At 44.0% G+C, this 27307-nt stretch overlaps 1 protein-coding gene across 7 annotated transcripts in view; it reads left to right on the forward strand.

Annotated features, from left to right (window-relative positions):
• Positions 1-27307, forward strand: part of POU2F3 (POU class 2 homeobox 3) — a 122378-nt gene that overhangs the window by 67253 nt on the left and 27818 nt on the right. For 4 of the 7 annotated variants that reach the window (XM_085645958.1, XM_085645959.1, XM_085645960.1 and 1 more), the window contains exons 3-5: positions 793-827; positions 16695-16796; positions 22641-22737. In XM_085645958.1, the coding sequence (XP_085502084.1) occupies positions 793-827; positions 16695-16796; positions 22641-22737 (234 nt within the window). The remainder of the gene's footprint in view (positions 1-792; positions 828-16694; positions 16797-22640; positions 22738-27307) is intronic. The other 3 variants (XM_085645961.1, XM_085645962.1, XM_085645957.1) reach the window with 1 other exon arrangement.

The following is a 27307-nucleotide window of genomic DNA, read 5'->3' on the forward strand; positions in this document are numbered from 1 at the left end:
CTATTAAAGTGTCTTGGATAACTAGATAATTTGTGTTGCTGTTCCCTGGCAGCAGCACAGATGAGGAGGGCAGTCAATATCCTACATATATTTTTAGGTCTGGCTAGACCGTGCAATGATCATCTTGAACTATTGGCATTTTCAATGCTTGTTAAGAAGTTAAACTAAGTATATGAGCTACATTCTGATTAAATGAATTCGAATAGATCTTAAATTTCATTGTTTCATATACTCCTTCATAGATGTGGCTATGTTTATGAAGTACGCATTTTGTGGCTATGTTGGTGAAGTGCGTACTTTTCTTGACCTTTGTTTGCCCGCTCTAGAGCTGCTTGGATAGATAAGTAACTATAGAAGGTTGGTCTCGCTGATTTTTCCGTTCTGGTTAATGTGTCTCACCGTGGGACAAGGGTTCGGGCAGATTTGCATGGAGGTGGGTTTGCATATTCTACTGGAGATATTTCCATTCTACGGTCTGAGCCTACAGAGTGTGGGGCTTGCGTGGTGCTGGGAGGAGGAATGGAAGTCTCTTCAAAATGCAAATAAGGTATCCTCACAGTCCTGTTAAAGAGAACACATTGCAATGTACAGCAAAGTTCAACTGGATTTTCAATTCAATGTTGTTGGACAAGTTAAAAAAAATGCAGCTGTGGGAACCTGATCCGTTTAGACTAGAGGCCTGTGTCTAGAGCCTGGCCCTGTCCTGTTCAAAACATTATTTTGCTGGAGTTTAAGAAAAGGACACTTTTTATATTACAAAACATTCTGATTGTATTTTATCTCTTCACCCAGGTAGTGACAGAAATGGATTGGACTTCAGCAGGCAGGTGAGTTTTTGGCTTGTATAAACAGGAGGGATTGACAGCTCATTAGAACCATGGTTAGATTCTACAGCTAGGTCTCTAGGTTAGTTTCTCCATCTGGTTTCACAGTAAAATGTATGCAGCTTCGAATCCATGCTACATCATGCTTCAGGGTGCCTGCGTTCTATAAGGCAGCTGGGTCTCTAGGTCAGATAGCACTGTCGAGTCTCCAGGTTAGTTCACGCACAGGGTCCTTGAGTTAGATCATACAGATAGGTCTCCAGGTTGGATCAAGCAGCTGGGCTGTAGGCAAAATTATTTACCCAGGTCGCCAGATCAGTTTATGAAGCTGGGTCTACAGGTTGGATTGCCAGGTTATTTGGGTGGGGTCCCAAGGTTAGTTCATTCAGTTTTCTCATAAGGCTGCATTATGCTGTGGGTGTGCAAGTTGCATTATGCAGCTGGGTCTCCACCTCAGATTTTATTTTACTGAGTTAAACTAAGTAAAATCATTCTTTATTATTCACTTTGTCTGGTTTTAGCTGCACTCAAGCAATGTTAGCCAATCGGAGATTCCTCCTGCACCACCTGATTTAGATTGCTTTTCTGCCTCACTTGATTTTAGATTATGTTATGCTTGTCCCCATCTGTCATAGAAATGTGGTAATTACAGACAAACTAACTAAGGTTAAACCGGAATCCTCAATGATGCGGTACCTCAAACATGTGACTGGGATCTGCCCAGATAGGTTGCTGAGAGATTGCAAATCTTTTGGGCCTTCCATTGGAATCAGTACTTGAGAGAAGATTTACCAGGATACACCAAGACTCATAGTAAATGTATCTTCCCTTCTTGTCAGTATATGCTGCAAAACCCCAAATAAAAATATGCTTGGAGAGTCCTGAGTTAGATTGTCTCCAAGGACTTCTTCCTTCCTACCCACCCTCAGGTAAGATTATGCCTATCAAATCCCTATAATAATGTGCTTGCTCTCTCCCTCCAAGTCAGGTTGCACCAACGGCCTCCAATTTCACCGTATCCCCTCTGTCACCCCATGTTTTAGGCGCCTAGAGGCACACACACACTATTTAAAGTTGTGCCTGCTTCAGTCTTCAGACACAGTACTCATATCCCCCGAATCCACAAATTCAGATTGAACAGACAGCCACCAGGGTGCCTACTGCCCCCTAGATAAGATTTCCACAATGTCAGCCATCAGGTGCCTGCAGCCCTCCGCCTCCAAATAAGATAGTACATGCTGAATACCCAGTACATGTATTGCCTTAAGTATCCCCTCGCAACGTGTGTGCCCCAGTTAAGGTCCTATGGCCAATCCCGTCTACCCTCTGGAGGGACTAGATTACTTGGTATAGTCAATCTTCTTCCACTCCATCGCTCACACTTTTATCTATGTCCCTCTGGCTGATTCTTCCCCTAGATCTATCTGGTTGTTTTGAGGGGCTGCATGAAAGTTTGTGGGTTTTTTTAACTTGTATTTTGCTCTAATATTCCTAATGGTTCTGCTGAATTCATTGGTTTATGGGGGTTTGTGTTATTCGCTTGTACCCTACTGTGACTATTAGCTTTACTTTTGGATTTCTGCCAGACCTTAGAATTACAGGGATGAGGGTCTGAGCCCCAATTTCCTACTCGTACCCTACTAACCAGAGTGGCATTGTTGTGAGTCACAGTCTAGAACGTTAATGTCTGTACAAGGGGATCAGTGCTGAGGGTTATTGTCTGGGAGGGGATGGGAGGGGAGTGCTGGTCCTCTCCCCAAACCAAATTCTATCCTTCTTTTACAGTGGTGTTGCTGGACAAAAGTTTATTTTGTCGCTGTTTTGAATTGAGGTGTGGTCTTCCTCTAGTTGATTCTCGTCGTTTCCAGGGGCACTGTTGGTTGTAGGGTTGTGGTTCATTGCCTGGGATGCAGAGCCAATCCTGTCATGTGTCTTTCTTTGTGGAACCCTGCTTGGGCAAATGGTTTCTGCTTACTCTGGGAACATTTGCATATCCACCTGCTCTAAAGGAAACTTTGGACAGGTTGTCGTGCAGGTTTTTAATTTCAGGAAAAAAGACACGTGCTGGATAATGTCTGGCATATGCCCAAGTGTAATGTTGTCTGACTATTAAAATGAGTCTCTAGTGGTTTTGGGGGTGGTCATGTGGCTGCATGTTTGTCAGGGTTGTTGAAAGAGGTTGTTACACATTTAAGAGGCATAACTGTTTGATCCATAATATGTTCGAAGTAGAGCAGCTACTTTTCTACACATTTTAGGAAATTTTGTGAGCAACACTGCCATCTTTCTGAAATTCTGTGAAGTTTGCATTATTTTTTATTGTGAAATCAAAAATCCCTTAAAAGTTTGTTGCAAGAGACCAACCAATCAAATTACCATTTTTTGGACTACCTTTGCAACAAATTTAGTAAGAGAGCCTTAGGAATTTTTTTATTTGTTTTGCTGGAACTAAAATGAGCAAATAAAACATTTTATGTGCAAGAGGTTTCATAGCAAAGAGGTTGTTATGAGAGCGACCAGAATCATAATGGGAAAATAAGTTCAAAACTTGGGAATTTCGTTAATAGCAAAAGTCCTAAACTTTGCCCAAATCTGCCAGCGAACTAAAATTGTGGCTACAGTTCCTTAAGATTCTCCTATGAAAGAGCTTACATTTATTACGTTTTTCATAGGAACGGTCAAAGAAAACCGTACTGAAAAGGCCAAAGAAATGAAATTACCCACAGGGACAGTTCCCGTTTCAGTGAAAGTCTGAAAGCCACAGAAAAACATCTACAACCCACAGAAGATGACTGCTCTGAAAACCAGACTAAGGCATAGAAAATATGGAATCTATGCTGCAAAAACATAGATCTAGAAGACCGAGGCAGAAACCATAATATACAGTTCTATGGTATTCCAGAGATATTGGGAAGAGAACATATGCAGCATTTCTTAATACACTGTACCAGACATTTTGACGACTTTGTTCTCCCCTACATTTGAGACGGCCCATAGAACGCAACCACACATCAAGACAAATCAAATAACACTTGTCTGATATTTGCTAGCTTTTTAAGACATTAACAAGTCAGACGTGATTCAAGCAGCAAAGAAAAATCTTCTCCAGTAATGGAGCGCGCATTACCATATTGGCTGACTTCAGATGATACTAACATACAATGCAAGAAATTCAGTTCTTAGCTCTAAGACCACAGCTTCCCAAATGCGGTATCAGTTGTGGACTTTTAGAAATGGGCACAAAGCTCATCCCCTGCACAAAAGAAGTATTTTCTCACAAGCAGGATTCTCTACAGAAGTGAAAGAGAGATACCTATTAGCTTGCAGTTGGGCAACTCCAGAGATCTCCTGTACAGAGGAAATGGGCTGAAATGGAAAACAGAATAAAGAATTGCCTGCTAGAACCAGAATCAAATCCATATCCCTCTTAAAACCATGCAGGTGAAACATGGCAGAATGAATTATATTTTCACTTTCCTAATTCGAGATGGATGGTCTCCACATTACAACTATTAAAAGTTCTTTGTTAACTGCTTGAACTGAGATTTGGCCCTTTCTCTGCTACTTACCCCTTGTCCCTATCTTTAGCAATCATGCTCAGACAAGATATACCAATGTTTCCTTATTAGATAGATTTTTAGATTTTCACCTGCAACGTATCCTTGAAACCTAATGGTGTGCAGGCCAAGTACTATGTGTCCCCCTAAAAACTTCATGTTGATGAACTCTAATAAACCCATCTCTCCCCATTGGAATTCAGCAAACCGAAAAGGTAGTGGGTAGGAACAGTTTTTGTTGCCAGAAACGTCAATAATGCCTTCCTAGATCGTGCCTCTCCCTTGTTGTGTCATTCAAGAGAAGGCGTGGCCATACTGTTCGGAAAAACATTAGCCATAGAGTTTCTGAAAACATAGGTTGACCAATCAAAAAGATACGTCTTCATCTAGTTTTCCACTCAAGGATCCACTCTGATTGCCTGACCTATATGTACAGACTTTTTTGCAAACCTATCTAGGATACTTACTGAATTTTGCTAAACAATAAAAGGGGGTGGTTTGAAACCTATCCTGTAAATAATTTCTTGACAAATCAGGCAAGCCAGACACAATATGAGAGAGAGTCTTTCTGAGAGACTTGGAACAGGACCACCTAGTTGACCCCTGAAGATTGGCCAATCGTAGAGCAAGAGAATACACCTTTGTTTCCTGTGTTCATTGTACATCCTCCAATATTGACTTATTTCTGACACTGAGACCAGCAATACTGTCCAAGACGTTCAAGGGTCATTTGTCAGACTGTTCTCCCATCCAGTTGCTTTTAGAATCAGAGTGGCTCCTCCATCTAACAGGTATAAATGTCTGGAAGAAAATGAATGCTGAGATCCGTACCTATTTAGAAGAAAATAATTGGTCAGTGGCCTCTGTTCGAACATTATCGGCAGCTGAGAAATCTACCTTCATGGTACACTGATGTAAGACTCAGTGGACTGAAGGAAGATGACCAAGAAGCCACAACTAATCCTGGAGGCTGAAATAAAGAAGCTCACAGTGCTGTATAGGAGCAACCCTAAGTCTGCTCGTTTTAGAGCACTTGAAACTGCTAAATATGATCTCCATCTGTTATAGATCTCCAGAGTTGAATATACTTTATTTTGACTCCGAAGCTGCCGTTATGTGCATGGAGAGAAGGTGCAACAACTCCAAAAGTGAGAAAATATGTTTGCCATGGTGGAGATCAGATCCAACAAAGGCAAGCTGTTGATAAATCCAATCAATATAATCAAATAGTTTGCTTCCTTCTCCAAAAATCCATACAAATCTTCTCCCTCTGATATGTCGGAAATTAGGAAAGTTTGTTGAACAGACTGAAGCTATCCTGCGTGTCACAAGAAGTCAGTGAATAATTAGAAGGTAGCATAACCTCAAAAGAAATTTCTATGGCTCACAAGTTATACAAGTGTGCTGAATTGACTGACCACTTAATACTGGAATTTAATGAAGCAACAATTTCCTTAACTGTAAAACCAGGCAAACACCCACATTTATGCCTAAGATACCAACCACTCTAACCTATCAATGTGGACACAAAGTTTCTGAAAACTAACACTGTCTGGATGCTGAGAAAGTGTTAGAGGGGTGGAATTGGGCGACCTTTTTAAGACACTAGAAAAGGCAGGATTATTTTCAGCATCATTGCCAAAGTGCGGTGGGTTTATGAATCCCTAACGGTTCAGGTAAATTGAAGATGCTTCCTATCCGATCCCTTTCTGATCAAGACAGGCACGCACCAAGGCTGCCTACTTTCATTTCTTCTATTTATTCGGGCCTTGGAGTCTCTCGAAGCAGCTTTCAGACACGCCCAAGACATCAAAGGCATGCGCACATCAGTTGCCGAAGTATAGATCATACTGTATCCAATGGTATTCTGCTAATGATGTCTCACGAAGATAACTCATTTTCCGCTTTGTTACAACTCATCTTGACCTTTGACACCTTTTTAGAGATACAATATGAATTTAAAAGAAAAAGTGAGGAACCACAATGACAAGAGGCTCTCCAGAGCCTCCTTGACAGTTCTGACGTTCACCTGGGTGCTGAAGAAGCTAGAATACCTTGGAGTCCTAGATCAGTCTAGGCCTAGACAATATGTTTTATTATAATGTATTGCCTTTTAAAGCAGCATTGGAGGCAGACTTTGCACTCTGGCCCAAATTACAACTGTTCATGTGGGCATGCATACAATTGTAACAAATTGGCAAAATACTAGGCGTGGCATTGACTGCCAGCAGACTGCTGGCTTTATCAGTTCTTGTTTTATCTTCTTGAGTTTTTTGTTGTTGTGCCCTTGCCATTCTGTCCTTGGAATGATAGTACTGCCACCATCCTAACAGGGTTGTTTATCCCTCTCCTGTTGAGGCTAATAATTTTAATGGTAACTGTGTGGCAAGAGGGCCGTGGTGATTGTCATGGGTGTCCCGCCTGGAGATACAAGGGCATCCCCAACTGGGAAGATCGGTAGGCTGATGTGCAAGGTACGGGATGTAATAGCAGCTGGTAGGGCTGGGTACTGTCTTGTTTCAGGAATGTGAGTACTTACCCCAAACAAGAACATGAACAAAAAATAATATATAATGGACCAGGTAGAGAGTCCAAAGGGCATAGCGTTATTGAGGAAAAAAACACCTTCCCACGCCCCATGTGTTTAAGAATGAGGAAGGGGGCCGCTGGCCAGGGGTGTGTCCCATAGGGACAGTTCCAGTACCACCTTCATTCTGTGTCTTGGAGGCAAGTCTCTCCGGTAAGTCTGTGTAGGACTGCCTGCTTTTCTTGAGAGATGGTATCCGGGTCTGGACGCAGGCCCCTTGGGGATTTCGTAACCTGTTGCCATTGATACAGTCGCCCTTCTGCAGTCCTTCAAAATCTCCCCGCCTACTCTCTGGGGTGCTGTCTGGTAAGTTAAGGAGCCAGCATGCATAAGCTAGCATTTTGATTTGATGCAGCTTGTCATCTCAGCGAAAGATAATGCAGAATGGGTGGCCCCAGCTATATGAAGTTCCCTCGTAATAGATTTAAACTCTCTACGCCTCTGTAGAGTTAGGACGGAGCTGTCCTGGTAGAGTTTGAGGCTTTGGAACAGGATAGAGTTAGCATGTCTGGCCTTCCAAGGTGTGATTTCTTCAAGTTGATAGTCTTATATGCAAGTGAGGATGTTCGGAGAGCGCCTGGTGTTCGCCTCTGGGCAGCTCAGTTTATGCATTCTGCTCAGTTGAACGTTGCTGTCTGTGTCAGGGCCAAGGATGTGGTGGAAGATGGCCTGCACAAAGCCAGCTATGTCTGACCCCTCCACGCCTGTCAGCGCATCTAGATTGGAATATTGTTCCTGTGCAAGCGATCTCCAGATCCTCTGCATGGGCCTGCAGGGCCGTCTGCTGTTCTTGGATGCGTAAAACTTCTTATTGCAGTTCTTCACCTCTCGCGGTTTTGTTATCTTCCTGAGTGTTGCCTACTGCCTCCAGGTATTGTTTCACAGCACAGGTTTTGAGAAGCTTATGTTTCACCTTTTGAAGATCTCCATGAAGAGAATCAAAGAGCAACTCCATGAATTCCCTGGTCGGGAGCTCCTCATCATCTCTCATGTCAACAATGGGCGGGCATCTTTGAAAGGACTGACCCTCCTCAGGGGCCGTGCTAGTCAAGTGGGTGAGCATGTCTCATAGGTTGCAGTCTCTCTTGGCCTTGGAGGCAGCCATTTTCTGAGTCCTGAGCTGCTATGCCGTTGGGGTGGCACAGTCTGCGTCTGCAATGCCGGGCCCAGGGAACCGCCAGGGGCAGTCAAACGATCTACGCACCTCATTGTAGCTGCCACAGCCAGAGGTGACGAGTCCACAGCTAAATACTTCTGCCGTCTGGTCCCGTCGCTTTGGGCCAGCGTGACAGACAGGTGTGAGCATTGCGAGGAAATGCTTTGGGGAAGTGGGGAAACTGTTGCTCTCACCCCCCCCTAGTCCTCATCCACCTCTGCGGTGGAGGTGCATGCGACATATATGCCCATCTGCCTAGTGAGTGGCCTGCAACACAAGTCGGGCGCTGCCTCCATAGGTCAGCTCAACTGCTGTAGTCTTTGGCACAGTCTGCACTAATCATGGGATCCCGGCCCGGAACTGCTTGAACCACCGCACTCATACATACCAATAGGCTTCTCGGTACCTAGAGCCCCACAGGTTCCTTGATGGTTGACATCGTGAAGGCTACGGTATTGGGGCCACACCCACGTAGAATCCAACTATCCCACAAGTGAGCCCCCTGTGCTGGGACTCGTGCTACCCTACAAGGTGGGGTTCACGTCCCAACTTCTGCCGTTATGGCCCTTAAGCTACCTCGCAGCATGAAGTTAGTTACAGCTGGCAGGTGGAGGAGTGAAAGAAGTGTATCATGCGACCGCCATCTTGGTAATGCCCAATGTATCATTATTTAACATAAAAACAATATTATGCAGAGGTATGCTTAACCGGATACAGAATTCTTTCATGTAATACTTTCTACATAGAAAATGTTGGAAAAGTGTAAACATGCAGAGAAAAATTCTGCAGAAATCTCGCATTGAACTAACTATATTGTAAACATTATCATGAACCCTCTAGGAATCGTGTTTGACATTTTTTGGGTGGGTTGTCGTCTGGGGATAATGGCTAAAGGCAGAAAATAATCACATTATGCAGAGAAAATAAACTTGCATAAGGGAAGGAAACGAGCAGACTGTGCAGCCTTCAAGAAGGATAAAAAAAATTTTTTTTTAATGCATTGCAAGAAAAACCCTTTTTGCCAGTGTCAGGATTACCCTAGACCCACCATTGAAGTTGATGAGGACCACAATTTAGCTTGCAAGCTACCAAGAAGGTTTCCTGTGACGTAAATTCCGACAGTCCACTACAAGCCAGTGACCACTTACTACAGTGCAGTGAGTGAGAAACTCAGGTACTTGATTTTCTGACCTATTCTCTGAAACGGACGCAGGACATGCAAGAGTGCCATGAAGAAGCGATCCCTGAGTCGGAGCCCTTTGTAAAGATACTTGAGCATGGTACAGATCCCTCCATCAGAGATGTACCTTCAGCTGTTAGGCAAGAAGGCTGATCTAGCTGATAACTGGAAACCACACTAAGAACTTATAGAAGAATTTATAACTTTCAGTCAGCAATCAATCAATCAGGTTTCTTATAAAGTGCAACAAGTACTCACCCGTAAGGGTCTCAAGGCGCTGAGTGGGGGGGAGGTGGATCTGCATTTCAGTCGAAGAGCAAGTTAGGATCATAATAACTGTGTGGATAAATGCAGGATGGTGATCACATGCTGCAACTTGTTTTTGCAATTTTTCCACATCTCCCTTAGTAATTAAGTATTCAAGGACTGTTAATCAAAATAATTGCGCTCACTAATAGAATGGAGACATTCAAACAACAGTTGAAGATTAACTAACATGTACAATTGAAAGGGCTCCTCCCCAGTGATGGATTGATCGAGGTGCGTGCATCTAAAATTTTAATTAGATTTGTTAAATAAAGCATTCCTATGTATAACACATAATAAAATCATCTTAACACACAGGCATGAAAAACAACTATCTCGGATAGCTTTTGGTGATGTTCCCAGTGAAAAAATAGAATCAAATACTGACAGGAAAGAGTAAATACCACATTTTTTCAGTATTGGATGGAGGTAGAATCTCCTAAACCTGAAATGGTTTGGTCACTGTAACAACAAATCCCTTAATGATGCAATCTCAACATGTGCTAATACATAAAAGATATGCAGTTCCTCTTTTCTCAGTCCCAGAGAGACAAAAATTCAAAAACATCAATAAGTCAGGGCACCCATGTATGTCAGTACAGACTGGGTGGCTCCGAGGGTGAGAGAGAGAGAGAGAAAGGAGGGGGGAATTCCTCCTGTCAGAACTAGGGTCCTCACACACACAGCAAGCTAGGTGTCATGCTTCATCATATGGACCTGCTCCTCGTTGGGTCGGCTCTGCAATAACCAGAGGGCACCCGTGAACGGGCTCTTTTGCAGAGATCTTTTGTTCCTCGCCATATGTTGCAGTGGGGGTGAGGGGTCTATGGTGTGTAGTTGTAGTAATAAGGTGACACACAAAAGGTAGGATAGTCCAAATAAAACTTTTATTCTGGCTGGCTATCCACCTCATTTAAAAACAGAGTGGCAGCTTTCTGACATGCTGGTTCAGTTAAGATATGCTCAACTCTAGAGGTCAACATGTTTCTTGCCTGCTGGTCCGTATGATCTGTGGCAATTCTTCAGGACCTAGTGAGTGAATCTATCTACACAAAGTGGTGGAGGTGGGTTCTACCTACCACGTGTTCACACAACGGGTCAAGTTTTCGGTAGTGTCATGAAGTGACCTATATGTAGTACGAGTATAACTTCAATCCGTGTCCGGCCGAGTATCAAGACACCTGGACCATGGTGTCCAATCTGTTGAAGAAATGGGCCGAGTCACCTACCCCTCAATGCTGGCACCGGAATCTCAACAAGACCACACTGGGACCTGCTCTGGGCACAAGAATGAAACCACCTTCGAAGTATGGCTCAAGAACTGAGAACCGATATTTATGGATTTTCATTTACATTTTTTTTAACTGATTTGGGTGTTTGAAGTTTCTTTTCCTTAAATGTCTGGCATCATTGTGGAAGGAGGTGCAAGAACTTCTCGCTTTTTTCAATTTAATTTCCCAAAAATATCGGGTGGATGTACCTTTCACCATAGGTTTCCACTAAAATGAGCCCATGTAAGTTCACCCAGGGTGGTCGACCTCGAATCTGGGGAACTTGGTTTGAGTCTCGGCAATGATGCTGAACATCCTGTGATTCTGGGCAAATCACTTTATCTCCCCGTGCCTAACAAAAATGAATGTGTCCTCATGTAATGCAACTGGTGCTATGTAAAGCGCTCTGATACACGATTCGGGTAAAGTTCGCGCTAGATAAAACTCTGTTAAAAAAATAAAAAACACAGCAAAAGAAATTCCTAATTCATTTGTAAGATTTTGCTGAAACTTTTCAAAACCACGAATGTGACATTAAAAATGCAGCTGAATGAATTCCATTTGGCTCGTTTTACAATTCTATAGGGTTGATCTGGAGTTCCAAAACATCAGATTTATTTATAGTGATCTCACAAAGCAGAAGGCAAGTGGTAACCAAGTGTTTTGAAAATGTGATTAAAGATTATTTTAGTTTTTCTAATAATCGGGGAATCTTCCAAGGAGCATGTTGTCCTTTGAAATACTGTTTATCACACTCCTATAAAGACAAATTGGACCATTTGTTTTGACTTTTGCCTTGAGAAACCCTAGGCGTGCCAGACATACAAGCGGAACACATTGGCTGTATCTCTCGCAGGATTACGCTTTCTGCATGGACAGACTGGACCATTGATTTAGACTTTTGCCTTGAGAAATCCTTAGGCATGCCAGCCATATGGGGTAAACAGGTAGCGGCTGTATCTCTTGCATAAGGGCTTCATCTTGAATACCACAATAAACGCATTGGAATACTTAAAGAGCATCTGAACATTTAATCCTGGAAATAATTAGTAGTTTTAGGTACATCCTTTCTTTTTTGAATTAACATTAAGTTGTCAACATCAACACAAGAAATACGATATTAAACTTGACAAAAACTGTTATATTGAAAACCTTACTAAAAAAAGATTATAATTCTGCAAGTTTATTTATTTATAGTTCCTTTCAGCTGACACTATTAATTTGATTAGTACATCGTTGGAAGGAACTAATGGGTTTCTTATCCATAATGGTGTAAGCTCTCACTGGGAGCATGTTTGGGGTTAATTTCCTCACTGTTTACTAAGATTTTGACTAATGTATAACTGGTGCAAATGTTTTTGCAATCTATGATAAAAGGCTTTGACTTTTAACTCCATCACAAGTGAATGGAAGTTGTGTCTGCAACAGACATGGAACTTAACAGTTTTACCTACAAAACCCTTATTTAATCAATGATTACAAATTAGCAAGACACAAAAAATTATTGCTTCCCTTAAAAATTCAGTGGTGCTTGCAGATTCCAACATTATACTATCCCAAAGAGGCCGTGGCCTCCTCAGGGTACAAAAGTCGAGCTGAAAGTTTCACTTTATATTAAGTAAAACCATATATTTTTTACTTTAATATGCCAACAGTGATGGCATGAGAGATGCAAGATTATTTAATGTGTTCAAAATCTTCTGTTGAATTAGGTGATAAAAACAGTATACTTTCAAATGAATAATGAAACCTATCAATATTGTGTGTTCTCTAGCTCATCTATTAAATCTAGATATGTGGCTCAGCAGCTGATCTATGAAATAATTTCACTTGGATCAAATGTTGGTCTGTTGTTATATTATTTACTCTTGGGTAATAAATGCAAGCACAGAGGGTACTTTCCATCTTGAGCACAAAAAACAGTGGTGCTTCTACTTAGTTATCTGAATGAAAACCTCAATTCATGCCGTTCATTTAAATGGTCAAGATTTTTCCTCCTGGTTCCTCTTCTTTGGGTGCTTTTTAGCAGCACGTCAATGACCTCCTACTTCAAGCTAAAAACACAAGCCGCAAGATCACCTAAAGTTCCCAGTTCAACCAGGCAGTGATTTTGGAGGACATTTGTTGTTACTGTCAATGAAAATAGTATCAATCAATGAGTCATAGAGCTTTTTTATTGAACATGTGCATTTGTGTCCCTGTGTAGCTGACCTGATGTGAACCTTTTGTATTTTGAACTTTCATTTCTAGATAGGCCATTGGGTATGTGGTTCAACTGAATGTTCATACAGGAAACGCTCCTCTGATCCCCAGCGCTGCCAGCCATGAAACTGATGCTTGACAGATATTCTTGAACCTCTTTATTTTAATTGGCTAATACATTTGACCGAACAACATATGAAATTTAAGATGTCAGTGCGACATTTCTAATACTTCATCTCACTGACATTTATTTTCTCAGTGTTCGCCACTTCAAACAAATTAGTATAAAATGCCTACTTGCTTGACCCTGCTTTGTTACTCTAAAGTGCTTCCAAATTGTTTAGCAAGTTCTAATGACTCTACCACAGCTTTATGAAATGGATCTAAGATCAAGTTCTGCTCTTGGCCATTGCTTAACCATACGCGTTACAACAAACAAATGATGGACGGAATGCTGACAATGCAGACATTCTCCCCCAGTCAAGAGATCTGGGTTAAATCCATCAATCAAAGCTATCCTGGCTGACGAGGGCTGAAAGCCCGAAACCGGTCCTAGGATGCTTGTTTCCAGTCCAGGGAGGACCTGGCTTGGCAGTTCGGGCTGGACTGTTCCCATGGGGCACAGGGTCAAGACTGATTTGCATATGGCTGGGTTCAAACTGGAATGGCATGGTGAGCAAAAAAACGATGGATTTAGGCCCAGATCTCTGTACTGGGGTGAATGTATGACATTGTTCTGCATTCTGTCCATCAATTGTTATTTTTGCATTTGTCACCCCGAGTGGGAAGGGTATGCTCAGACGTGAGTCCCTTGCTCTCCATGCCACTGGAATCAAGCTATCCTGGCTGATGAGGGTTGAAAGCCCGAAACCGGTCCTAGGATGCTTGTTTCCAGTCCAGGGAGGACCTGGCTTGGCAGTTCGGGCTGGACTGTTCCCATGGGGCACAGGGTCAAGACTGATTTGCATATGGCTGGGTTCAAACTGGAATGGCATGGTGAGCAAAAAAACGATGGATTTAGGCCCAGATCTCTGTACTGGGGTGAATGTATGACATTGTTCTGCATTCTGTCCATCAATTGTTATTTTTGCATTTGTCACCCCGAGTGGGAAGGGTATGCTCAGACGTGAGTCCCTTGCTCTCCATGCCACTGGAATCAAGCTATCCTGGCTGACGAGGGCTGAAAGCCCGAAACCGGTCCTAGGATGCTTGTTTCCAGTCCAGGGAGGACCTGGCTTGGCAGTTCGGGCTGGACTGTTCCCATGAGGCACAGGGTCAAGACTGATTTGCATATGGCTGGGTTCAAACTGGAATGGCATGGTGAGCAAAAAAACGATGGATTTAGGCCCAGATCTCTGTACTGGGGTGAATGTATGACATTGTTCTGCATTCTGTCCATCAATTGTTATTTTTGCATTTGTCACCCCGAGTGGGAAGGGTATGCTCAGACGTGGGTCCCTTGCTCTCCATGCCACTGGAATCAAGCTATCCTGGCTGACGAGGGCTGAAAGCCCGAAACCGGTCCTAGGATGCTTGTTTCCAGTCCAGGGAGGACCTGGCTTGGCAGTTCGGGCTGGACTGTTCCCATGGGGCACAGGGTCAAGACTGATTTGCATATGGCTGGGTTCAAACTGGAATGGCATGGTGAGCAAAAAAACGATGGATTTAGGCCCAGATCTCTGTACTGGGGTGAATGTATGACATTGTTCTGCATTCTGTCCATCAATTGTTATTTTTGCAATTGCTTAACCATAGGCACAAGTTATCAGATCAGTCTACCAAGCCGCCTCATATCCGCAACAGTAAAACATCCTCAACGGAAGTCGAGAGGCCATATCAAATGAGCAATTTGAAAATCGCATCTATTTCTTGAGTTCTTAGTTTTTAGGGTCCATCAAGTTTAGTCTCAATATTATTGTAAGTTGCCTGTGTTTTTAACTGTAAATGAAGTACCAAAGCATGGTTATTCATAGTAAGGCAATATTGTCATTAAAGGTTTGGGTTCCTGCCCACACTACCAAGCTGAAAGCTGAAATGGTGCCCAGCAATTTCCACCCTATCGCCTGTGCGTTTTACTTTTCAAGAAGCAGGTCGCCTACTTTCATTTAAGTCTCTGATGGTGTCCAAACTTTCACAATGTCGCAAAAATGGCTTTGTGAACAGTACATTTTCAACGTTTGTTGTTCCTCTAGCAAGCCTTCACCTGGGATTGCCAGTAGGAAGGTTTGCCAGTTTGAACACTTGTAGTTGAGCTTTTTATGTGGCAAAGCAGTAGAACTGTGGACGTGAAGTGGAAAAGTCAGGGTGCCAACTTTAAGTGAGAAGGGATGAAGAAGCAAAGTAATACTATTGATTGACCACAGCAGAAATGGGATGCACACTGGAGCAGAGGTTTGTGCATAGGTTTAAGAGTAGGACTGAGACAGAAGTAGAATAAACAGGTGAATTCCTCCATATGGAGAGAGCAGTGTCGGACTACCAAATAGGCAAAGTAGGCACCGGTCTATGGGTCCCCTCGACCACGGATCAAAATAATAGTGATTTGATCTTGACAGAAAATTACATCAAGCTTTCTTAAATATTGTTTCCAAAAGGTAGAAAAAAATGAATCAAAAGAAAACTTTACTTTAAAGACTCTATAGAGAAGGTATCCATTAACAAGTTAAAGTACATAAACCAGAGACATCAGATTCACATAAGTTTGTCTCTTAAAAGCTAATCTTTTGGCAGCTGTCAGTTTGTAAAATCCGGTGCATTGGATATTAGGAGGTAATTTGAGAGGGGGGGGGGGTGGGGGGGCGAAATTTCGACTGGCTAGGGGTCTCCACAGGGTTTAATGCGGCACTGAGAGAGAGCGCCGCAAATGGCCGTCATTCAAGGAGAATGTGCAGTTAAAGCATTAGGTAGGACGACAGGCATCTTCTTTTCATGCTATAACACATGACAAGAGGATGCCTGGCCCTATAGAAATGAAGGAGGTGGCTGACAGACTGTCACACTGCCAGCCATTGGCATGACATCTTGAAGTTCCACCAATGGGCACCGTAGATACATGGCAGTCCTTTTGTCAGCCCTCGGGTGCACATTGACGTGCGTGCACCAATGTTGTCCAGAGCAGACTAGTTACCACAGAAGAACTCTAAATTGGGTTTTGACATGACATTTTGAACAGTAACCTGGGAGGCCATGTGCGTTTTCCCCTAACATCAGCAGAACACGTTGTAGGTCCTTCAGGGAGGCCCTTGTATTCAATTCCTGTGCCGCAAGGGTTTACCCGAGTCTCCTAACTGGGTTCAGTCTCATGCCACAAATTAAATAAAAGGTGAATATTAATTTGGTTAACCTGCTACCCCTTGTATATACACGTAAGACTTTGAGTGCGACTATAAAGAACTACAGCCATGCATGCAGTCATCTGAAATAAAGGTGTACACATGCACTTCGATATGCATGTGCACGTTGACTATGACACATTTGGGTTTGCACAGCATACCATTTAAGTGTGTTTTGGGGAGTGTGGAAGGGTACAGAGTCATGCACGCACTGCGGGACACATCTCACTCTCTGCACCCCGCTGCTACTAAGGATTGCATTTTTTTCGTTTTGTGCAGATTAAAAAGGAAGATTTGGGTGAGGCTGTGCAGCCGGGAGCTACCCAGCGGCCATGTCACCTGCCCCAGGCACAGATGATGACAACAGGTCAAATGCAAGGGGTGAGTTTCTAGACCTTTCCGAGGGTCGGAAAGCGGGTGTCTGGGTCGGTACAGGCTGTGCGTGTTTAAAGAAGTACGCACGCCTTGCGCGCGCGCGCGCACAACTTGTTGGAAGAGGATGGAACTAGTCACTCGTCTTGGGTTGTTGTCATCCTGTTCTAGCGCCTGCTATTCACTTCACTTTGGTTTTTTTATTTACCGGTTTTTAATAGAACAGCCGATTCGCAAGAGTGGATTTTACAGTAGGGTTCAAACTTGCTCCACGTCATCTTCCATGAGCTGTTTCAGTTGGGCGGGACTGTCACTGGGCCTCTGTGCACCTGCAGCTGCAAGTGCTTTAATTTGCATGTTCGTCTCAGCCGATGCTGTGTTTTTTCTGTTGAGAAGATTCGGGTATCTCCGGATCTGTTTACACAGGTTGACTTCTCTCGAGAGCCTTGTATTCGTGCGCGCGTGGATCAATCAACGTGTGCTCGACATTTCTGCGGCAATGGTTATTGTAGTGTATATGCAAATACAGCCTTGTGTATTGTCAGGGAGACACGTGGATTTGCATAAGCCTCTTCGTATGTTAGTCCGTTGGCATCGATTCATCTAAGCGTGGCTGGGCCTCTGTCTGTGTCTTGTGTGCTAACTATATACACTGACTGCATGCTTCACTGTCGCTGATTGAGGCTGTGTGTTTGTGTCATACCGAATATGGGAAGGTGTTAGCTTACATTTTTCTGGGGTATGTGGTTATGTGTACACGGGGCTGCTTTTGATTAGGATGGTCTCTCGCTCTCTAATGTCTGAAGGGTATGGCTTATAGCGTTATCTGGCCAGGTGTGTGTTTGCCGTTGATGCCAGAGGTTATGTTTGTATCTCGAACTATGCAAATACATTCTGGTGTATCTTTTCGTATACATTTATGTTGGTGGGAAGGGGCTGGGAAATCCGAATTTTTCGGTGTCATGAAGCCACCGAGAGCTGTAGAAAGGTGGGGTAAGAGGGCAGAAGTGCATAACCTGTGATGGTATGGTAGTAAGGGGTTTGTTTATGTGTGTGTATGGATACAAGCCTGGATACTAAGCCACCAAGAGCTGTAGAAATGTGGGGGGAAAGGGCAGAAATGCATAACCTGTGATGGTAGTAAGAGGTTTGTTTGTGTGTGTGTGTATGGATACAAGCCTGGATACTAAGCCACCGAGAGCTGTAGAAAGGTGGGGTAAGAGGGCAGAAGTGCATAACCTGTGATGGTAGTAAGGGGTTTGTTTATGTGTGTGTATGGATACAAGCCAGGATACTAGGCCACCGAGAGCTGTAGAAAGGTGGGGGAAGAGGGCAGAAGTGCATAACCTGTGATGGTAGTAAGGGGTTTATTTGTGTGTGTATGTGTATGGATACAAGCCTGGATACTAAGCCACCAAGAGCTGTAGAAAGGTGGGGGGAGAGGGCAGAAATGCATAACCTATGATGGTAGTAAGGGGTTTGTTTGTGTGTGTGTATGGATACAAGCCAGGATACTAGGCCACCGAGAGCTGTAGAAAGGTGGGGGAAGAGGGCAGAAGTGCATAACCTGTAATGGTAGTAAGGGGTTTGTTTATGTGTGTGTATGGATACAAGCCAGGATACTAGGCCACCGAGAGCTGTAGAAAGGTGGGGGAAGAGGGCAGAAGTGCATAACCTGTAATGGTAGTAAGGGGTTTGTTTATGTGTGTGTGTATGGATACAAGCCTGAATACTAAGCCACCGAGAGCTGTAGAAAGGTGGGGGAAGAGGGCAGAAGTGCATAACCTGTGATGGTAGTAAGGGGTTTGTTTGTGTGTGTGTGTGTATGGATACAAGCCTGGATACTAAGCCACCGAGAGCTGTAGAAAGGTGGGGGAAGAGGGCAGAAGTGCATAACCTGTGATGGTAGTAAGGGGATTGTTTGTGTGTGTGTGTATGGATACAAGCCTGGATACTAAGCCAACGAGAGCTGTAGAAAGGTGGGGGAACAGGGCAGAAATGCATACCCTGTGATGGTAGTAAGGGGTTTGTTTGTTTGTGTGTATGGATACAAGCCTGGATACTAAGCCACCAAGAGCTGTAGAAAGGTGGGGGAAGAGGGCAGAAGTGCATAACCTGTAATGGTAGTAAGGGGTTTGTTTATGTGTGTGTGTATGGATACAAGCCTGAATACTAAGCCACCGAGAGCTGTAGAAAGGTGGGGGAAGAGGGCAGAAGTGCATAACCTGTGATGGTAGTAAGGGGTTTGTTTGTGTGTGTGTGTGTATGGATACAAGCCTGGATACTAAGCCACCGAGAGCTGTAGAAAGGTGGGGGAAGAGGGCAGAAGTGCATAACCTGTGATGGTAGTAAGGGGTTTGTTTGTGTGTGTGTGTGTATGGATACAAGCCTGGATACTAAGCCACCGAGAGCTGTAGAAAGGTGGGGGAAGAGGGCAGAAGTGCATAACCTGTGATGGTAGTAAGGGGTTTGTTTGTGTGTGTGTGTGTATGGATACAAGCCTGGATACTAAGCCACCGAGAGCTGTAGAAAGGTGGGGGAAGAGGGCAGAAGTGCATAACCTGTGATGGTAGTAAGGGGTTTGTTTGTGTGTGTGTATGGATACAAGCCTGGATACTAAGCCAACGAGAGCTGTAGAAAGGTGGGGGAACAGGGCAGAAATGCATACCCTGTGATGGTAGTAAGGGGTTTGTTTGTTTGTGTGTATGGATACAAGCCTGGATACTAAGCCACCAAGAGCTGTAGAAAGGTGGGGGAAGAGGGCAGAAGTGCATAACCTGTAATGGTAGTAAGGGGTTTGTTTATGTGTGTGTGTATGGATACAAGCCTGAATACTAAGCCACCGAGAGCTGTAGAAAGGTGGGGGAAGGGGGCAGAAGTGCATAACCTGTGATGGTAGTAAGGGGTTTGTTTGTGTGTGTGTGTGTATGGATACAAGCCTGGATACTAAGCCACCGAGAGCTGTAGAAAGGTGGGGGAAGAGGGCAGAAGTGCATAACCTGTGATGGTAGTAAGGGGTTTGTTTGTGTGTGTGTGTATGGATACAAGCCTGGATACTAAGCCAACGAGAGCTGTAGAAAGGTGGGGGAACAGGGCAGAAATGCATACCCTGTGATGGTAGTAAGGGGTTTGTTTGTTTGTGTGTATGGATACAAGCCTGGATACTAAGCCACCGAGAGCTGTAGAAAGGTGGAGGGGAAGAGGGCAGAAGTGCATAACCTGTGATGGTAGTTAGGGGTTTGTTTGTGTGTGTGTGTATGGATACAAGCCTGGATACTAAGCCACCAAGAGCTATAGAAAGGTGGGGGGAGAGGGCAGAAATGCATAACCTATGATGGTAGTAAGGGGTTTGTTTGTGTGTGTGTATGGATACAAGCCTGGATACTAAGCCACCGAGAGCTGTAGAAAGGTGGAGGGGAAGAAGGCAGAAGTGCATAACCTGTGATGGTAGTAAGGGGTTTGTTTGTTTGTGTGTATGGATACAAGCATGGATACTAAGCCACCGAGAGCTGTAGAAAGGTGGGGGAAGAGGGCAGAAGTGCATAACCTGTGATGGTAGTAAGGGTTTTGTTTGTGTGTGTGTGTATGGATACAAGCCTGGATACTAAGCCACCAAGAGCTGTAGAAATGTGGGGGGAAAGGGCAGAAATGCATAACCTGTGATGGTAGTAAGAGGTTTGTTTGTGTGTGTGTGTATGGATACAAGCCTGGATTCTAAGCCACCGAGAGCTGTAGGAAGGTGGGGTAAGAGGGCAGAAGTGCATAACCCGTGATGGTAGTAAGGGGTTTGTTTATGTGTGTGTATGGATACAAGCCTGAATACTAAGCCACCGAGAGCTGTAGAAAGGTGGGGGAAGAGGGCAGAAGTGCATAACCTGTGATGGTAGTAAGGGGTTTGTTTGTGTATGTGTGTATGGATACAAGCCTGGATACTAAGCCACCAAGAGCTGTAGAAAGGTGGGGGGAGAGGGCAGAAATGCATAACCTGTGATGGTAGTAAGGGGTTTGTTTGTGTGTGTGTGTGTGTGTATGGATACAAGCCCGGCTACTAAGCCACCGAGAGCTGTAGAAAGGTGGGGGAAGAGGGCAGAAGTGCATAACCTGTGATGGTAGTAAGGGGTTTGTTTGTGTGTGTGTATGGATACAAGCCTGGATTCTAAGCCACCGAGAGCTGTAGGAAGGTGGGGTAAGAGGGCAGAAGTGCATAACCTGTGGTGGTAGTAAAGGGTTTGTTTGTGTGTGTGTGTGTGTGTATGGATACAAGCCCGGCTACTAAGCCACCGGGAGCTGTAGAAAGGTGGGAGAAGGCAGAAATGCATAACCTGTGAAGGTGGTAATGGTTGTGTGTGTATATGGATACAAGCCTGGATACTAAGCCACCAAGAGCTGTAGAAAGGTGGAGGAAGAGGGCAGAAATGCATAACCTGTGAAGGTGGTAATGGTTGTGTGTATATGGATACAAGCCTGGATACTAAGCCACCAAGAGCTGTGGAAAGGTGGAGGAAGAGGGCAGAAATGCTTAACCTGTGAAGGTGGTAATGGTTATGTGTGTATGGATACAAGCCTGGATACTAAGCCACCAAGAGCTGTAGAATGGTGGAGGAAGAGGGCAGAAATGCATAACCTGTAATGGTAGTAAGGGGTTTGTTTGTGTGTGTGTGTATGGATACAAGCCTGGATTCTAAGCCACCGAGAGCTGTAGAAAGGTGGGGGAAGAGGGCAGAAGTGCATAACCTGTGATGGTAGTAAGGGGTTTGTTTGTGTGTGTGTGTGTGTGTGTGTGTGTATGGATACAAGCCCGGCTACTATCCCACTGAGAGCTGTAGAAAGGTGGGAGAAGAAGGCAGAAATGCATAACCTGTGAAGGTGGTAATGGTTGTGTGTATATGGATACAAGCCTGGATACTAAGCCACCAAGAGCTGTAGAAAGGTGGGGGAAGAGGGCAGGAGTGCATAACCTGTGATGGTATTAAAGGGTTTGTTTGTGTGTGTGTGTATGGATACAAGCCTGGATACTAAGCCACCAAGAGCTATAGAAAGGTGGGGAGGAGAGTAGAAATGCATAACCTGTAATGTTAGTAAGGGGTTTGTTTGTGTGTGTATGGATACAAGCCTGGATTCTAAGTCACCGAGAGCTGTAGAAAGGTGAGGGAAGAGGGCAGAACCTGTGATGGTAGTAAGGGGTTTGTTTGTGTGTGTATGGATGCAAGCCTGGATTCTGAGCCACCAAGAGCTCTACCAAGGTGGACCAAGAGGGCAGAAATGCATATGATCGGAAGAGAGAGGCGATCCTGGTAGGACATGGTCATTAGCAGCCGATGTCCAACATCCAGAGGGTTATACGTGGATGATGTGTTGCTTGTAGAGGGGCTTCTGTTCCTTGTTGTAGAGGAGTGATGGGACTAGCTTGAGCACACATGAGCCTGCATGGGTGACTGGATGTTGTCTGTGCCCAGGTGGTGTCTGGTGGATATAGTTACTGGCCAAAGACCGTGGGATTTGCTAGGGTGAGCGGGCAACAGTCCTGGAATATTTGACTAAATTCAGCACATGTTCCTGTTTTTAGAGAGGGTCAACTGAAAACAGAGGAAGACAACATTTTATGTTCCAATGCAGGATTAGTTACCAGGCTTTTGAGGAAATCAATGTAATTCTCGCATTTAATGTATTCCCCTGAGTGCTTCGTTGTCTGTGTTTTCTAGGTTGGTGAGCTCTGTATGAAATTATTCTGTGCCACTCGATTGATTTGAAATTGTAGTCCTACTTCAATTTTTCTGAAATATCCAAGCTTTCGGCTTCAAAATCTGGTCAGTCTTGCATTTGCTTGATTTACATTCCTCTTCTGTTTTGCAGGAAATGTCCTCGCTTCACTCTCTTCAGCAGCTCGTGCTGGTTCCCAGTCACCTCCAGTCAGGCCCGCAGTTCATGCTTTCTCAGCCTGGACAGCAAGGTAATGGAGAAAGAGGCCCAGCTGCCAAAGGCCAGAGGTGCCACTGTGGCTGTCTTTAGTTTGTCTGCATGCAAGTGATAATAACATGGCGATTGAGCCAGTTCTAAGCGCTGTAGGTAACTGTTCTCATTTCAACTCACTTTAATGACACTCCCTGTACTCACTGTGGAGGATTGGGAGGCTGAATTGACCTTGCAATGGTTCGAACCTTGACTAGGGCCGGACTGACCGTAGCGGCCACCGGGTGTTTCCCTGGTTGGCTAGAAGGGTGGGTGCCGTTTTTGGACCAGTGTGCAGCCGTGGCTACTGCAGGTAAGAGTGGTGGGGCCGGCTGGGGGGGAATTTCGAGAGACAACCACAAGGGAAAATTTAATTAATAAATAATTACTTTGCCTTCGTGGTCGTCTCTCAAAATCCGGCCCCACCGCTCCTACCTGCAGCGGCCGCAGCTTCCAGTGGGTTCTGTTTTTTGGTACGGGGGCTGTTTTTGCAGCAGTGGTGCAATAAGGGACCCGTGTACCAAAAGCAGCAGCAGCAATACTTGCCACAATCAACCCCCACCCCAGTGGCCGGTCTGACGAAATTGCCAGGGCCGGTTTGCGTTCCCAGTCCGGCCCTAACCTTGACCGACAGATCACATAATTTAGCAGTAAGAGTTTAACTCGGTGATCTCTTCTACCAGATTGGCCTATAGACTAAAGAACAGGTCTGGGTTTTGGGGGCAGAAGGAGTGGCCCAGCATATACGAAGCCCTGCGGGTTTTACAAAGAGAATGAATGAGCCAGAAGGTGTACTCAGAGTGGGTATGCCCGTTAGTGCACCAGACCACTTGTCCCACCAGTGCCCTTGGGCACCAGATAGAGAAACAAGATTTAGGGCATAAGTCACAAAGGGCCTCCGCAGCCGTGGGAGAGTCTCCGCACTCGGGCAGAATCTCCAACATGAGAATTCTCCTTGCGGCAATTCTGCCCCGAGTGTGGAGACTCCCTCAAGACTGCGGGGCTGTGCAATGAGTGCAAAGGCCCTTTGTCAATCAGGCCCACAGTCTTTATGCAAAGCTCCTCTGGCCAGTAAAGAACCGTAGTGCATAGAGTCCTTTGCGAGGTTAACAGACAGGAAAGGATGGCACTATGAGTCAGTCTTCAGTAACACCTCCCCCTATGTTTTTCTGGGAACATTGAGCAATGTCCACTGGAATTTGCTGGGACTTTGGATCACTCCAGTGGCTTGTTGCAACCTTTCTTAGTGAGATTTCCCTAGACACTGTCCAATAGCGGCTGCTACCAGACAGGGGTGGTGGGGGGAAAGGGGGAGGAATGTAACAAAAAAAAAAAAAAGGACTTACCTATAACGGACGGCCGCTGCCTCTCCACGGTCCTCGTCCTCTTCATTTTCCTGCCCCGGCCGGCGGCAGCAAGAAGCGCCTCCTCTGGCAGACGGGCTCCCCTGAGCCAATCACAACACTGCAATGTGATTGGTCTGAGCATTGTGGATCGGCGCTCAGCCTGGAACAGAGAGCCTGTGCATGTTGCTGACCAGGTTGTGTAATGCAGCCTGGTAGAAACTTACAAAGTGTGAGTGAACTTTTTGGTCGGCCCAAGAGGGCCGCCCAAACTTCATGCACACTTAAGGAGTGCATACCACTCCTACCCTGCTCTGGCAAGCCCCGCCCCACCACTGACTGCAATAGGGAAAATAAATTGATAATAATACGTTATCATTACATTTTTCCCCTTTGAGCAGTGGGGCGACTCTCCTCTGCCTTAGCGTAGGAGCTGCCACTGACACTCTCCAATGTGATGGGTTGAGAAAGTGAAGCAGTATCCATTGTGATTTACTGTGACCATGCAATACTGTCCTCCCTGATTCAGTGGGGGAGTGGAATCCATTTTTTACAGATTTTTGCATGTATATACGATCAAAAGTCATACGTTACTGTGCCTGTATTTATTTTTATTTAAGAAACACAAGAGCAACCCATATGTCCTTGTGAACTGGGTATTTTGCAATATGCAAGAACAATGTCCACAAGGAACTTATTTCATTTAACACATTTCTCAATAAAGAGTAAAAATGATATACTCATAACAGATTGAATCAAAGAAAAACAAGAAAAAGGGGAGATTGTTTCAATTCAATTGAAATAATACTTGAATAGCCTGGAGAAATATTTACTTCAACCGAAGTCAATATAATTTATTTCATAGATAACAATTTTTTCTTTGATTCAATCTGTTATGAGTATATAATTTTTACTCTTTATTGAGAAATGTGTTAAATGAAATAAGTTCCTTGTGGACATTGTTCTTGCGTATTGTATTTATTTTTAAACATGGAAAAAACAAGTCGTCTTTAGAGTTATTCTCAATGCTGTTAATCATGACTGCAGTCCAATGGCTGGGCTAACTGACAGACGTGGGAATTAAAAAAGAACAAATGTTTTCTAATGAAGTTAGAAAGAGTTGCAAATGTGCATGTTTTCAAACTACAATTCTTCTGTTTCCATTGGAGAGTCTTGCATTTGAGTGATGCATCACATGTTTTCTTAGATAGCACTAAATCCAATAAGGCATCCAGGCGTGCGGGTATCGGCTTATCTCGAGGAAATGTGACCAATCCACCCCAGCCAAAACATTCTACTCTGGCTTCCAGTGTAGACAAGAATATAATATGAGAACTGGTTGCAAAATACATATGATAAACTAAGTGCTAATAGGCCGGTTCGCAAATTATCAATTCCTAGTAGGTCGCAATTTGGCCTACCGTATGAATATTAATGAGATAGGTTGCGACCCACTAGGAATTGCAACCATCACAGGGATAGCAGCCTGCTTGGATCAGCAAAATACCATGTCTGTGATGGCTTTTAAATAAAGCATTTTTTTTTTAAATGTGACCCATTTTCCTTAAAGGAAAACAAGGTGTGTTTAAAAAAACATGAAAAGTGTCAGTTTCATGTTTTAAGAGTAGGTGGTGGTCAATGGGACCACCACCTACTCTTAAAAATATTTTGAACAACAATCACCAAGTGGAAGGGGTCCCTTAGGGACCCCTTCTCATTTGCGAATGGCTTACTGCCTCCTTTGAGTGGGTAGTAAATGATAAATTGTTTGCAACAGAAATTTGTTTGCCAAACATAAGTACATACCAATCTGATTTGGTATTTGGAAGGGCCTAAGTACACCCCTTCCAAATACCAAATCGGTATTGGGTCACGAACCCATGTTGCGATTCAGTAACTTGTGGCTTGTTCATAGGAAAAGGCATTTTTGTGTTTGCAAATGTTAGCGACCTCAAAAATGCTTCGTACATCTTGCCCTTAGAGTAGAATCCACCTACTTCAGGTTCAGAAAGTCTCTGAAAACTCAAGTCATAATGTCCGCATTCGACAAGAGGTTTGACAAAAACGTTTTCAGCGTTCGATTCCACGTTATAGACTTTGGTGAAACACCATTAGGTTTCATTTAGAGACTTACCAAAACTACCCCAAAAAAAGTAAAGGATGATAGCTGCTCATGTAATTTGAGTTAAAGTCCTCCTGAAGTTTTAGTGTTATCCAGTGGATATTATTATGTATTTCAAGTCTAAAACCATGTTGAAAAGTCTCTACAGTTCGTGCTATAAATCTATTCAATATTCAGGGTTCTTGCTCTTTGATTTATAGGTTGCATGTACACCCAGTTCCTTTTTTTGAGCCTTGGTTGCTGGTGGTTTTTGGGCCACAGAGTTGCTGGGGTTTCGTTATTTCTTGTTGCCATTGTTACTCTATAAGTAGTATTAGTTGAATTTTTGTTATTTTTAATCTTACTATTATTTTTGTTGTTAGAGTTAGGTTTGTTATAGAGCGCTTTTAATAGTGGTTTTTGTCCTCTAATCTTCTATTTTGCCCCTGGAGGAGTTGCTGATGGGTGTTTCTCCATGCAGGTGCCAGCATTCTATCTCCAAAAACATTTTCATTGGGCAAATGCTAGGCCCCTAATTTAGATCTCTTGCACAGTCAGAAAATCAGGAATCCTAATACTGTATGATTGCCACCTGCCAGGTTCTTATGCAGACCGGTGCAAGATTCTCATATTTGTTCTCCTTATTTGCATTTTGTTTTATTTGTCATTTCTCTGCCTTGTATTTGTTCTCATAATGTATGCACCTTGAGACAATTATATGGTTTCAATTTTGAGCTTTATATAATAAACGCGTAACCGCATAAAACCAAGGACAAAGTCTGAATAGCCATTTTATAAACATCTAAATCAAAATTCGCCGACATGGGCTTTGTTCTGCCAGCCAGCTTTCTATGTTGGGAACACCTTCCGGATTCACCAGGTCATCTGACTTTTCAAAATAAAATATTTCGGAGAATGAATGGTACAGCATTTAGGTGGAAGCTGGCTTCCTTAGAGGGGGGGGGGGGCGGGGTGAGCTTAAATTCGCAAACGTTTTCTTCTTGGGAACATTAGAATAGAAGCCAAAGGGAGGACTGGCGTGGGCTGTGGTGAAGTACACTTCTTAAGCTTTGCTGCCCCCTACTGTATGTTGTTATTTATTACAAGCAGATCTTCAACGCTGGGCT

This window comes from Triturus cristatus, chromosome 3_1 (genome assembly GCF_964204655.1).
Source record: "Triturus cristatus chromosome 3_1, aTriCri1.1, whole genome shotgun sequence".
Taxonomy (NCBI): Eukaryota; Metazoa; Chordata; class Amphibia; order Caudata; family Salamandridae; genus Triturus; species Triturus cristatus.